The 15,614-nt window shown below is 34.0% G+C and overlaps 1 protein-coding gene across 7 annotated transcripts in view; it reads right to left on the bottom strand.

Annotated features, from left to right (window-relative positions):
* The window catches only part of GPHN (gephyrin), a 634,333-nt gene that overhangs the window by 180,342 nt on the left and 438,377 nt on the right, over positions 1–15,614 (bottom strand). The window contains exon 10 of one of the 7 annotated variants that reach the window (XM_057543176.1): positions 244–306. The exons of the other annotated variants lie outside the window; for them this stretch is intronic. Coding sequence (XP_057399159.1) covers positions 244–306 — 63 coding nt within the window. The remainder of the gene's footprint in view (positions 1–243; positions 307–15,614) is intronic. 7 annotated transcript variants of the gene reach the window in all.

Raw genomic sequence — 15,614 nt, 5'->3', positions numbered from 1 at the left:
GAGATAAACTACATTTTAAAAACGATTCAAAGAACACAAGAGATAGCTAAAAGAGTGAGAGAAAAATCTGGGAGAGAGAAGGAAAAGAAAGGGGAAAATGTTGAAGGACAAAAACAGAATTCAAAGAAGTCAAATGGAAGTCAAGAAAGTCTTCAACAAGATGTAGAAACAGAAGGAGCCAAACCCATAGCGCAAAGCAACGTTTGCGAATGGAAAGCAGCTCCTTTGATCAGTAATAGTTACTCTTAAGTCGTAGCCTCTATTCCTCCAGAGTTCATCTTTAAGCCCTTCCAATCTAGAGTGGAGCTAGTGTATGGATAGAAACAAGAGATTTACAATGAACAGAGCAGTTCAGATGAGTAGTTCAAATTGTCTCATCAAATGCTTCAACAGACTTATATAATGTCTAAATGGAAATGGAGGTGAAGTACTAGCTGGCTTTACCAAAAAAAGCAAACCAAATCAAAACCACAATAAAAAATACACTCTCTCCCTCTCTTAGGTGGCCTAAAAAATGAACAAAAATTAATTCATAGCATGAATTTTTTTTTTAAAGTAGGTTTTTTTTGTTTTTTTTAAATTTACTTTTTAATTTATTTTTGGCTGCATTGGGTCTTTGTTGCTGTGAGGGTTCTTCTCTAGTTGCAGCGAGCAGGGGCTATTCTTCGTTGCGGTGTGCGGGCTTCTCATTGCAGTGGCTTCTCTTGTTGCAGAGCACAGGCTCTAGGCACGTGGGCTTCAGTAGTTCTGGCACATGGGCTCAGTAGTTGTGGCTCACAGGCTCTAGAGCGCAGACTCAGTAGTTGCGGCGCATGGGCTTAGCCGCTCCACGGCATGTGGGATCTTGCCGGACCAGGGCTCGAACCTGCGTCCCCTGGATTGGCAGGCGGATTCTTAACCACTGCGCCACCAGGGAAGTCCCTCATAGCATGAATTTAATAAAGAAACCCAAGTCTTGCTTTGTGGCACACCAGTTTAGAATGATATGTTTCAAACAGTTTTGGAAGAGAAATTTGGATGATGAGAAAAATCCAGTATTCTGAATCTGTGAATCTAGGTTCAAAAATTGCCAGCATCAGTATAACCAATGTCTTCTCATTTACATTACATTGGCTATTTGACCCAGATTTGAGGGAAATCACTTTTAAAAATCAATGATCAAATGAACTTCTTTACTTTAGTGATTTTGAGTATACATTAAAAAATTGAGGAAATTAATTTAAAACATTTTAATACTTATGCATGCAGTGGATGCCCCTCTTTTCTGTACCATGAAACTGGTCATCATTATAATACTGACTTAATTTAATAAAATCCCAATATGAAGATTCTGCCTAGCTCACAATGTAATGGGATTTACTTGAAAGAATAAAGTTGAAAAACAACTATTGTTCTCACAATATGGACTATAAAGAAGGTAACACAGGTCTGTTTCAAGTTTTATGATTTGTTGTTGTTTTTCTTTATCTTACCCAATTTGTCAGGGATTAAAAATGAAAAGTATGGTATTGGATGATCTGTTACTTCATTCTACTGGATTATGTTATTTTACTAAGATAACATTTATAGTATTGACCATTAATTCCCCTTTCAACTGAAATCAAAGCTAAAATAATGTGTAGAAACAGTATATTAAAGTCAATAGAGGAAATAAAAAACACAAGAGACTTACTGAAAATGTAGGTATTCATTTACTAATCAAGACTGCTTTCAGACATCAAATAATTCATTTAATTCATTTCAACATGTGTTTACATGTATAATATAATTTTTGCTGAAGATCACACTGTCCATTAAGACATCTTAAGCAATGAAACAGAAAACAAAAGGAGGGAGAGCATGTAATAAACGGTAAGGAAAAAAAGTGAAAATGCTTTAAACAAAGCTGAGAAAACTTTAACAAACAACCACAATCTTTAGATACAGTTAGAGAAGTGACTTACCTTATGCTTAGGTCTTAACAAGAATAGCACAGTGTTTAAAGTCAGCTCTTCATTATGGGAGGTACAATTGAAAGCCATAGGTTATAATAACATGAATTGCTACACAGAAATGAAGACTTTTTCAGCCCAACATGAAAAGCTAACTCTTATGGGAAAACATTTCAACTTATGTTTAATGCAACATGAAGAACATTTGAGGGTGTAAACATCAAAACACATGAATCTCACACCAATAAGAGAGAGACAGCCCAATCTCTCGGGAACACAGAAGATTTAATCTGTGACCATAATCTGTGACACATAAGGGAAGGCACATCACTCTAACATTGAAAGATGCATGCATAATGTGTAACCATCCACTGACAGCCCCCCACACCCAACCCCCATCCCACTTGTACACACAAAAGCCTACTAAGATACAGAGAAAGAATGTAGTGCCAAGCTGTTATGAAGAAAGCAGGACACACGGAAGCACAGCAGTGGTCATGTGATTTGAGAGGTGTTCTTCCCTTAAACCATCCCATCACCATGCTTATTTTAAAGAAGCCAGGAAAAGACCCCCTTCAATGCTGCAATAGCTACGAGCCCCCAGCTTGAAGCTAGTGTGTGGAATTTTGATCACCGTTCCCTGCGATGTCAGGGGCTCTCCAGTGGAAGCCAGATGTGTAACACCAGTTAGTGGGGTACAAATATGTGAATAACAAACATCTTTTCTCTTCTGCATTTCGCAGAAGTGAGGGAGGAGAGAAACAAAACCCATGTCAAGAATAGGTTCATAACAATATAAAGATGTATAAATATTAAAATGGAGATTACATTTGATTGCAGGTTAACACAACTCAGGTTTCATAAAAACTGCCTCTATTTTGCTGCTCACCGGGTCAACTTGTATTCTTTTTCCTTGTAAATGCTTGGAATAAATCTATACAATATGGCTCATATTTAAAATTTCTGAGCAGTTGGTCAGATGCGGTCAAAGTCAAGAACAAAAGAAGTCATCTTCTTTGATGGACATTAAGAAAGCCCTCTCTATTTTTAGCATGATTTTACTGGCTGGCAGTTACATTTTAAATTAAAAATTAAGCTTCTGTATATATGCTTACTTATATAATCTGAGAAACTATGTCAGTGGTTTGGTTTAAATTTTAATCTGTTTAAATTTTAAAAAGCAAATAACAAAAATGACTACCTATTTAGAAATTGTTAGTAAGCTCCCTATGTACTTTTCTTTACTGTCGATAAATCTTATTTTAACATGGGCTGTTCCCCATGAACAGCCCATGTTAAAATAAGAGAGTCAATAAGAGGGTTATATCAGCTTATTAGAAAAAATGTCAACTTTGGTTTCCTATTATTGATGACAGTAGTTAACTTTATTTGTTTTATTTTTTGTATGAGATGGGCTTTGATTCATGTGTGGCATGAATTTAGTTAGCAGATTTTTAATTGTTTAAAGCTCATTTACTTATATTACCATTTTCTCTCCCTCATCCTATTCTTAGCAGGCCAGAATATCTTGACCTTTACTTTAGCATGTCTTTATTATTTTAGGCTCTGGACCCTCCTTTAATCTTACTTTCTTCATCGGTAAAATAAAGACTGTTACGGGATCAAAGGAAATAATATAGGTATCAGTGATTTTAAGCTATACAGACGGAAACAAATGTCAGTGGTTGTTATGATCAGTGGAGCCACTGACAGCTGTGAAACATTCTGAATTATACACCCTCCTCATTATAACTTTCTCATCAGCTCAAAATGGAGGCAAATTCTTATTTCTGATGGAAAGAAAAAAAGTCCATGTACAGTTATATGTTTTTCTCAATAGGGATTGACCAAAACTTCATGGAAATGTCATAGCCATATGGCCATATGTACTAGTAGGAATGAAAGCCATATAATCTAAGGCATGGAGCAAAGTCTGAACTAGCTCCTCTAGCATATTTCTTGTACTCCTGAGCTTTTAGACCTTAGACAAGCTATCTCCTCTTTCTAGAATACTCTGTTGCTTATTTTCTGATCCAAATACTACTTGTCCTTTAAGATACAGCTTAAATTGTATTTGGGGCAAAAAATATTCCCCAAGTTCCTCAACCAGAAATAATCTCTTCTTTCCCTGAACTCTTTTAACAGCCTTACTGAGAAACAATTTACTTACTATAAAATTCACATATTTTAAGTACACATTTGATAGCTTTTAATAGATTTATATGGCTGTACAACCATCACCACAATCTAGTTTTAGGTATACCTAAATTCTTAAAGCCTCTTAACTGAACTTCTACTTTAAGAGTTCTCATAGTTACTCACATTTCAGTTATCAGTTTCAGTATACCTAAATTCTTAAAGCCTCTTAACTGAACTTCTACTTTAAGAGTTCTCATAGTTACTCACATTTCAGTTATCGATGTAGGTTCCCAAATATACTGTTTATTTTTGGAGTGAGAGGACCATGACTTTAATTCTCTTTATATTTCTAACTAAGTCAAATACAGTGCTTTGTATAAACATTTGCCAAAACTGAATGTCTGTTTATTTTTGTAGTAATTATAGTTTTTTTCAATCTCAGCAGATTCAAATTTATTATTTATAGTATAAGTATGATCATAGCTATTCCTGTACTATCTTAAAATGTTTTTTATTTATTTGGACCGGGTAATATTAAGAGATACAATATGAAAAGTAGGTGGATTATAGCAAAGAAACATCTGAATACCCTATAGAATGATTATCAGAATTTGGAAAACAAATTACTATTAATACTGTTTAAGGTTAATCAAATAGTGACATTTGGAGTCCAATAAAGGTTATTCTATACCATAGGTTTTAGGTCAGGTTAAGAAGATTTCTTATTCTCTGAGAGAACAGAATGTCCTGTATCTCATAGGTCAGGTCACTTGAATGGCAGAGATATTTGATGTATCATGGCCCTTTCGACTTTAATTTCTCTACCTTATTAAACTTATTTAAGAGTAATCTGTCTCTGAAAGAACAAATTTCATTGAATACCATTAACTCATAAAAGTAAAACTTAAGAGAATAGAGAAAAAGGACCTCATTGGCATTTACTCAGATTACTTGCCTCTTTAGCCTACCTTGAAAGAGAAGGAAAGAAAGGATTGATTTAAACAACATTAAGCCAACAACTCTACAATCTTAGACTCTTAAATTCTATTTCTTTCTCTTCTCACTTCTTATTGCAAAAATGGAGACTTGGTCTAGAAAAGCTCTGTTCCATAGTTCTATTCATTCATCACTTTATCTGGATAAATTAGGATATAAGTATTTGGCTCATCTGAGCCCGATGACCATTTATTTGTGTTTAATTTGTGTTTATGATATCACAATACATATGTGACTGAACTCAAGAGTTTTATTTATAACGTGAAAGGCAGCATGATAAAGGAAAGTCCTTTGGAGTCCAGTGGTATGGTTTCTGATACTGGTTTTTCCTTTTCTGATCTTTAGAACCTTAGACATGACATTCAACATCTTGGAGTTTTAATTTCCTTATCCATAAAATGAGGAAAATTAAGTAGGATAATGTATGTAAAAGTAAAAACTATTGTAAATGAAAAAGAGCAATACAAATCTGTCATTATTATTATCCTTACGTACATTTTAAGTCACCTACATTTTATATACGTAGAATCTGAGGCACAATGAGAATAAAGAATTTGCTCCAGATCATGCCATAAATCAGGGACAAATAGAAGACTATAATTGCCAATTTCTAGACTAAAGCTTCAAAAAAGGCTGAGTTAAGGTGTGAGGTTACCGCTGAAAGGGTTAATCTAATTCTGTGTTGTATGATTTTAGTCAAGTTATCTCACTTCCATGGGACTTAGTTTCTTTATCTGCAAAATGAGGATGTTTTTGGGGGTTTCAACTGAGGTTGATGGACCCCTTGAGAGAACCTGTGGATAAAAGTGAGGGGTCCATTTACTGTGATGGAGAAAAAAATTATCATTTTTATATTCACCAACCTAATTAAATTTTACTACTTTCTTTCATTATGAGCTTAGGTGACAAATTACAGTAATATTAGCAGAATCTATTGCCTCAAATTATTACGGATATTTAAAAATATTGTGTATGTTCATCAGGATTTCAAATTAATGACTTGCTGCTAAATTTTGTTATTTGATGTGTTTTTAAAAAGGCAGTATTATTATATCATAATTTGTAATAGATATTTTGCTAATGATTTCAATTTAGTTTTTTTTTGTAATCCTATATATTTTATTTTATATATATCTAAAATATTTTTCTGAAAAAGAGTCTGTAGGCTTTGTCAGATTCCCAAATGGGTCTATGGGGGCAAAAAGGTTAACAAAACCTCTGAACTAGGTAACTTTTAAGCTTCCTTTTATCTCTAGGATTTTGTTGCTGTAAGAAATCTTTAACACCTCCATCTGCTGCCCTTTATCAAACCACATATAAAAGAAGTCCTTCTCTTTTTGAGAAAATTATATATTGGTCACTGAATTAAGCAATTGCCCATTTAATAGATAGACGATCTCAGAAACAAAAAAGATACATGGCTTTTAAAAAGTTATAAAGACCTCAGACTTAAAAAAAAAAATTCTGCTTTACTTGTTCTTTTCCCATTGGTTTAGATAATTAAATGGAATAATCATTTAACAGTCATCACATTTCAAACTCTCTAACCAAAGGTGAACTTACACACACACACACACACACACACACACACGTGTGTGGATAAATGTGTATCATTAATTAATATTCTTTGAACTCAGTCATACCTTGATCACAGGTAGAGAGCAACAATGCTGTTATCTAAGTACAACATAAATCTTTGCAGGCACACAGACAATACTTATAAGCAACATAATTTTACAAATCTTTTCCAGAGGGCCATTCTTAAATGTTTTCCCACCGCCATTTGAATTACTACTGTCTTAAATTCCACTTAGCTTTCCTAAGTCCTAAGTAAATGTGAAGAATTTCTCTTTTTTCAGTATTAACCTCTTCTAAAAGAAGCTGAACTATGGCAGGTTACACAGCTGGTGAAGTGAATAATTACCATTAAAAATGAAAAGCCTATTTATGCTGCTTTATAGGTAACATGGTGAGTTCCTTATTCTCAAAGAGAATACTATAATATGTAGAACATATCTAAGAATAGAACTGATCACACCATGACTCAAGGGAATATAATTTGAATATCAATGGTGAATATTCTTAATGTATTTCCTATTTAAAGCTTTAATTCTAAATTGAGTCACTCTCAATGAACTCCAAAAAATTTGTAAGTCCTAGGTTGGTCTTCCCTTGGTACCAACAATATTTGTGAGTTGATTTTTGTTCTGAGAATTTTAATGTTGATCATGATAAACATGAGGAAAATACAACTACCTAATTATATATATATATATATATATATATATATATAAATTATATATATATAACAAACCTAAATAAAATATTTTTTGACTAGTAGGGATTTTCAATTATTGATGACACAATTTCTCAATCTTCAGATGAATAACCGATTATTTTAAAGAGAAATTTATATTCATTCTAGAGAAGAGAAAGCAAGGATTGTTACTGGCTTTAGATCACACAGTAAAGTAGTAATGGAACTCAGCCCTCTTGACTTCTAAATCCATTTCTCTGTACACTAGTAGATGACCTTATCTCTCTAACCTACCAATGGCAATCACTGCATGCCTAATTAGACCTTGAATTTTCATTGACTTTTTGCTCCTGACTATTTCTCTTAGCAATGAAAACCATTTAGAATAGGTATGTGAATGCAGGAGTGAAGAAAAACTGATATAATGGAAGGCAGTTTGGGGAGTAGCACTCTGGAGCCAAACTGGATTTCAATCTTGACTCTATCATTATTAGTTGTTGAAACTGGGTAAGTCATAATCTCTCTGTGTCTTTGTTTTCTTATGTATAAAATGAGAATAATACCAATAACTACCTCATAGGGTTGTTGTGAAGAAAATGAGATAATATATAAAAAGTGTTTGCTTAGATGAATATCTGGCCCAGAGTGAACAGTGTATGAGTATTAACTAATACTATGTTTGCTGTTGTTATCAATACTATTACCATTCTTCTGTTTGGATGATACTCTAGATCTGTAATAAAGAATGTTGTCTAATTTCTTTCATGATTTTGACAGCTCTCATAAATAAGATCAAGTAAGATTAGTTTAGATAAGTATTTGAATAGAAAGTTAAAAAAAAACTGATAAATCTTATGAAATAAAGCCTAATAGATACACTCAATAATACAAAAACCTGAATTATTGAGCACTTGTAATTATTATCATTTTCTGACATTTTTAGAAGAAAATCACCTTCGTTTTCATTAAATATGAGTTTTGAAATGCTGAGTTTTTAACTAGATTTAATATTCTCCTTGGTCTTCCTTGAGTGGTAGCAGAAATGCCACCCCAAAATGTGGCTCTTTGGCATAAAAATTATTTTGAGAGAGTAGACATAAAAGAGGCTCTGAAAACAGAGTAGAAGTTACCCTTTTCTAAGGGAAATTTACATTTATGAAATAAATTTCCATTTATACTGGGGTCTCAGTCCTCTGGACTTGGAAGAAGAACGATGACTCTTAAATCACAAGATAAATCTTGTCAATGGAGAAGGCACCAATTTAATCTATGTAACAAACCTTATTCTTGTTTGCTGTGCTTTTCCTGGTAACCTCTCTGTAACTGGCCTTACTGCCCCCACCTTTCATTTGTCTTTAGTTGAGGATGATATTTAAACTGGTAGTTTAGGCTATCTTAGGGAGTTACTCATCTTTTCCTGGCAGCTCCCAAGTAAACATGAGGTATACATGTTAACAAACTTTTGTTTTCCTCTCGTTAATCTTTTATCACAGATGTCTCAGCAAAGAACTCAGAAAGGTACATGAAAAATTATTTGCCTCCCCTACACATTCTTTTTTTTTTAAATTTTATTTATTTATTTTATATTTATTTATGGCTGTGTTCGGTCTTCGTTTCTGTGCAAGGGCTTTCTCCAGTTGTGGCAAGTGGGGGCCACTCTTCATCGCAGTGCGCGGGCCTCTCACCATTGCGGCCTCTCTTGTTGCGGAGCACAGGCTCCAGACGCGCAGGCTCAGTAATTGTGGCTCACGGGCCCAGCTGCTCCGTGGCATGTGGGATCTTCCGGGACCAGGGCTCGAACCCATGTCCCCTGCATTGGCAGGCGGATTCTTAACCACTGCGCCACCAGGGAAGCCCTCCCCTACACATTCTTAAATGTCATGTCCTATCACTTACTTACTCATTAAAACAAAACAAAAAACCTACTATTTCTACTGAGTGCAATATACCATGTAAGAGTATGGCTGCATTGTTCTCCTTTCTAAATCAAAGGCTGTTGTATTGCAGTTGTTAAAAAACAAAATCCAAGTGAGAAAATTTGAGGATCTACTTGACTTTATTCAACATTCCATGAATCAAGCATCATCCCACCTAGTAATTAGTTAGGAGCTCTGAGAAGCTGTACAAAATGGAAGGTTTTTGAAGGCAGAAAGGCAGTAAGACAAGGAAGTCATAAACAAAAGAAAGGAATATTTTAGGCTAGGCTAACTTCCTTGAGGGTGGTGGAGGCGGGTGGGGGAAGGCAGGTGTCTATCAGGTGGATTGCCTCACCAGTGCTGGCCAGGAAACCCTAGATTGACTAGTTAAAGGTTACATTCCTGGGAGAGGCTGAAACTGCAATTAGGTTACGTATTAAGTCTTGGTTTGCTGATGTAGGGTTTAGCACAAGTGACTCCATTTTGGGCCTCTTGTTTCTTTTTAAACACAGCACTGGTTTAAAAAGTTGTGACTTTTATTTCTCTAAATGCTTATTAATTAGCATTCGTAAGGCACATGGAAGATGCATGAAGGTAAAAACATTTCTAAAACATATTAGTAAGTAGCAATGATTTAGAAAATGTTTAGGCAGTTCCCGTGAGGCCTGGACATATGAGCAAAGTTTTCTGAAGCCTTATATTGCAGCCATGTGTGGTGCATATTATATTGTTAATCAAGTCTCTCATGACCTAACCAAGTAAACAGTTAACAGATATAGTTTGATATTATTGTTAGACTCCTGTTTACATTATACATATCCTTTCCATTTTCTCTGAATTCTCAAGTTTTGGATGTCTAGGCTTAATCAAAGGAAAGGCAGAAAAATCCACTGTCATTAAAACAGAACTTCTGGCTTACAGAGAAAGCATAACTGTTAAAAGTTATTATTTTTTTTAAAAGATAAACTCATGACTCTCATACAAATATAAAATGAACATGTGTTAAAGATTTTGTCTAAAGTGTTAATTAATGAGAGAACAAGGAAGATGTTTTAATTGGTTCAAAAGAGAATCAAAAAAACACACATATATGGACCATCAGGAATGTTGAAATGAATTTTCAGATTAACTGAGCAAAAATCAATTGTATTTCCAACTGGACACAATGTGCATTTCTATGGATTAGGATCATTTACCTTACTATTCATATACTACAATTTAATCTTGTACAATAGCTCAGATGGTAAAAGGAGGAGATGACTCAGAAGGATGCCCTAGATAAGACAGCCAATAATCATTTTCATTTATTTCAAAGTCTTTCACAATTTTACCTGATAACTTTTTGACCTGGGAGTACCTATTAATAGAATTTATGTCTATTAATTGAGTTCTAGTTTTGTTTAGTTTAGTTTAGTTTTAGATACTTTTTCCCCTAATGTATAACTTTGCCTTATAAGATTATATGAAATACCTACTGTAGTCACTTTTAAATGGACTTCAGTTTTTGTGTTGATTGTAATATTAAAATAAGTTTACCACATTGAAAAAATGGAATTTATATGAAATTTGCATTCTTTTTAAAATTTGACTTGAAAAATATAACTTCCAAGTCTTAATACGTACACATTTTTGTAGTTTTCTTTTTCATCCAAGTTCAGTGAAAACTCAGCTTGAATATAAACCTTATCTTGTCAAGATTCAGTCATGAAAAATTCCTAAGGGAAAGAGAACCTTAATATCTATTAAATCGAGGTAGTCAGTGTATGGGTTTTTGTCAGCTATATTCTTTACTATATATTTGAAATATTTCACTAAAAAATAAGAACTGTAAAAAAAGAAAGAAAAGGGGGCACTGATTTACCAAAGGACATTGACATGACGCTGTCCATACTCAAATCTTTTGGCTTAGATTTCTTATATTTAGAATTTGGGATCATCTGGATACCCTTTTGCCCTCTTTATTCTAAGAATATCCAATGCCAATGATTTCAACCCAAATATTTTTCATCATTTTTTTCTCTTTACTAAGTATACACTGGACTGAGAATGCTGTTAAATTGTAACCACTGTCCTTGATAGTTTCACCATTAGCCAGTTTACTCCCTCAACCTTTCACAGGGTTGCTTCAGGTAGCTTTGCTGTGCCTTGCATTGCTCAGTTGTTACATGAGGAATACAATCACAATCAACTCAAACTCCACAGAAATGCATCCATCAGAGCTTTCCAACTCTTAAATCTCTTATATACTAGCTGTTCTTAAAATTTTTCCACATAGGGAATTCTTAAAAATAATTCTTCCTTGTATACATGTTTCTTTATTGCTTATTTACTCTACAGTCTCTGTAGAACTCCCTACTTTCTCCTCTCTTTTCTTCAGTTCAACATCCATGTTATTTCTTTGTTAAATGTTAATAACAATTAACATGGGAGAGTTCACGGGTGATTTTTCCTCCCTCTTTGCTTATCTATATTCTTTACTGAACATGTGAAAAACAAGACAAAAGTCATTGAAAATAAAAGGAAAATAGAAACTGTCATAGAAAATGATAGACATTTGATTTTTAAAAAAATTCTAAAATTCAAACCTTTTAGTATAATATAGATTGACCATTATAATATCTGTTCAAGTCAGTCTCAGTCAATTGCTGATAGGTTTATTTTGAACCATCAACACATACTTCCTCAGTCCTTCCTCTGCATACATATCTGCAATAAGATACTTAGGATTAGTTTACAGTCTATAATCATAGAACAGCTGTGAAGCTAACTGGCTTTATAAATTGTAAATCTGGACTCATTAGCATTATGTTTTCACTCATCTAAGCTGAAAAAGGCACATATATACTTTAGTCTTTTCACAGGATCACTGTATTTTAGACTTAGAAATTTTACCTGTAGAGATATTATATCCAATTCATTTATGCTAGTTTCATCCAGATTACCTCTCCTATACTGCTGTGAACTAGTTGGCCTAGAATTCAGGCACAGTATATGGTTGGGTCACCATATTTAAACACTAGAACAGGTATGTTCATCCCATTTTGTTCCTTTATAGCAAAATGAGATACACATATTTATTTTAACAACAATCATTAAGGTTCATACTCTAATTCTCAGTGGCTGAGATGGGTTTTCACTGAAAATGGAAAGGAAAACAAGAAACAGCTAGATAAAGGCAGGTAATTTCTATTATAAAACACACACACAAGGAAAGGGGAAAGAAGCACAGAAAAGAGTGAAGTGTAGGGAACTGCATTAGGAAGGTGGATGAATGTAAATGAGGTAATAAATAACGGAATGAGGGTTTGTATAGATTATTCTCCTCTTCACACTTCTTACGTCAACCTTCAAAACACACGGCAGACCTTAACAACACCAATATCATCCCTGCTCTGAAACTGTCTTTTAAAGTCAAAAGGCATAGCTTATAAAATTTAAAAAAGTGTGTGTGTAGGAAGAAAGATAGGTATTTTGAAATACATCATGACTAATCTTAAGAGCAGTAGCAAAATTTCCCTTTGTGGATGGGATATTTAAAAGGAAACCAAAGTGATTTGAAACACAACTTAAAGCAATGACATAGTATGACTACATCCACCAGGATAAATGACTCGGTAAAGGAAAGCCCAAGTAGGTAACTCTAGCTGGAGAATATTTCAGACCAAAGCCTTGAAACAGAGGTCAGTTATGCTGAAAGACAGTTAATTGCAAGTGAAAGTATAGTGATATAGGTGGACTGAAAGAGTAGTACCTAAATGAACACTTTAGAAATGCTACTATCACTGACCTGTAATAGTGAGAATGGCTACAGAGATCCTTGCTATATGGTGGCAGTTAAGGTTGAACAAATAACCCAATATTATTTTGACTTGTCCTTTGAACTCCTGAACTGTGCTACATGGCTCTAAAACAGATGAACTGGGGAGATTACAGATAAACTTGCTATGTATAAAGGAAAATGAGCTAAAGGAGGCGATTTAGATGATTCTGAACTTCTGGTCATACAACATTTTTTGTTTGTTCAAACTTCATTAACCTACATATCAAGGTTGGAGTAATTGACAGTTGCATGGTTCAATTTCTGTACTTACATTTATTTGGGAACATCCTGATATAAATTAGGTAAAACTTAATAATTCATGCCCAGACAAATTGTTTAGGAATATAAAGATTAAATGCCCAATTTCAGGACCATTCACTTGCTTCCCATCTTTTCAAGATCAAACTGTAATATGAAAGGAAAAAAGGAAGGTTTTTTTCACTTGGAAAAATAGTGCCTAGTTTATTTTCTAGTAAAGAAAAAATGCATAGATGAAACAAGACAAATGCTTAACGGAACTAATAAAGGGTGCTGATCTCTTGATCATTGAACCAATGCTCCTAATTAAAATACTGAAGGCAATTATAAGGTTGTTTACAAAACAGCTTGAAACTGTCATGGTATGAAGGAGTTAAGTCATGTCCAGTATATTTAATGCTGGGTGATTAGGCTGTGAAATCTGGTGGCAAGATAATTAAAACCAGTCTCATTTTCACCCAAACTACTTCAGACTCTTGAGCCAAATATTTGAGATTAAGAATTGACCCAACATTCCCCTATACAACCTCTTTCAGGTCTCAATGGCATCCTTTTTTCTCTTTCCTATTCTCTCACTCATGTGCATGCTCTGAAAGGATGCTTACCTCCTCAGATGAGAAGTACCAACGACTAATTTAGCAGCATCTGACTACAAAGATCATTTTTTCCTTCAGTTTCCACTTTTATTCCTGGGGAATTCCCTTCTGTGTCAAGCACTGTACAGGAGCTCATCATTAATTACTGCAGCTTTAATACTAAATTCAAAGGGCTAGATTGCTATAGAAGTTTTCTTTCAGTGCAGATATACACAGCAGTGTTCTCAAAGAGCCATGCATTAGTTCATGCCATGCTTTCTCAACAAGAACAGTTAGGCATGGCAGCCCAAACAGCATCGGATTTAATTGCTGTGTGCTGGGATAGCAGCAAGTTGCCAGAGGAAAAAAAAAAAAGGCAGCAAGCCTGATTTTTATGACTGTAGGCAATATTGACTGCAGAATGGCAAGGACAAAATTTCAAAAATAGACCCTTCTTTTCTTATCCTAAGGCAGACTCAGAAATAGAACAAGGAAAATTGCTAATATAATTGAAAACTATGGCTATAAAAGTCCATATGAATCTGAATTCCATTCAGGGTTTCATGGAACATGAATCTAAAAATATCTTTAAGGTCTTTCTGAATTCACCTTGTTCTATAAGTTGTTCCTTATGTTCTGCAACTATTTAATATGGGAAAGTTAGAATAAGTGACCAATTTTTAAAATACTGAGGCAGAAAAGGGAATGAAAAACTAGGGCTTGTTTCCTTTTTCCATCTCTCCCTTTCTTCCCTTCCCCAGAGCATCCCCTTGCCCCCCACTTCTCTTTTTCTTTTTTTTAAAATTTCTTATAGTGCAAAACTTTTGAGTACCAACATACCTACTTTTTCTCCCCACTCAATTCCAAGGGATATATGCCATTCTAGTTCTCCTATTCATAATATACATCGAGCTGTGTTATATTAAAAATAATGTTATTTTATGTAATAACATTACTATGTTTCATAACAGAAGTCACATGGAAATTAAGTCAAAAGCACTTTAAAAGGTAGATTCATAAATGTTAATAAGCACATATATTTCAAAAGCTGTATGTGATTACAATTTATCATCCAATGCATTGATACTTACTCATGGATAAAAAAAAAATACCTCACTGAAAAACCAAACATGAATCTGGGTTCCTGAAATACTTAAGCTGAAGAGAAGTAAGTGAATATGATAAAATGTGCATACCTATGAAATACTCTGACATTATATACATGTAATTACACAAGCTGAACTTTTAAAAGCTAATGGAAAGAGTATTACCATACATTATCCACTTTTATTTCTAGCTTAGCCTACTGTTGATGATAGGGTGCCTTGTGGAAAAACCCTCAACAGTTCTTTATAATTCCAAATTATGTAATTCTTGTTAAAAATGAGAATAAAATGAAAACTCTATCTTAATGAGAGATGCTATGAAAAGACAAAAGAATACCATTAAAAAACTCTTGAATAATAGACATAGTACACATAGGATTAACAAGACTGTGAATATTATAGATTAATCTACTTTGGAGAATGATAGCTGCAATTGTAAAATAGGGTGTTACTAGATAACACAGGTAAGTGCCTAAAATACGTGCGAACGACTATCAGTATGATCACAACGGATTCCATAGGATTCAAAACATGCCCTTAAATTCAGTTGAGTAGACTTAAAAAAACATATCAAATTCCTTTTCATAAACTATATCTCCTTTGCATATGCTATTCA

Source organism: Balaenoptera acutorostrata, chromosome 3 (genome assembly GCF_949987535.1).
Source record: "Balaenoptera acutorostrata chromosome 3, mBalAcu1.1, whole genome shotgun sequence".
Lineage (NCBI taxonomy): Eukaryota > Metazoa > Chordata > Mammalia > Artiodactyla > Balaenopteridae > Balaenoptera > Balaenoptera acutorostrata.
This window is presented reverse-complemented; position numbering and strand designations above follow the sequence as displayed.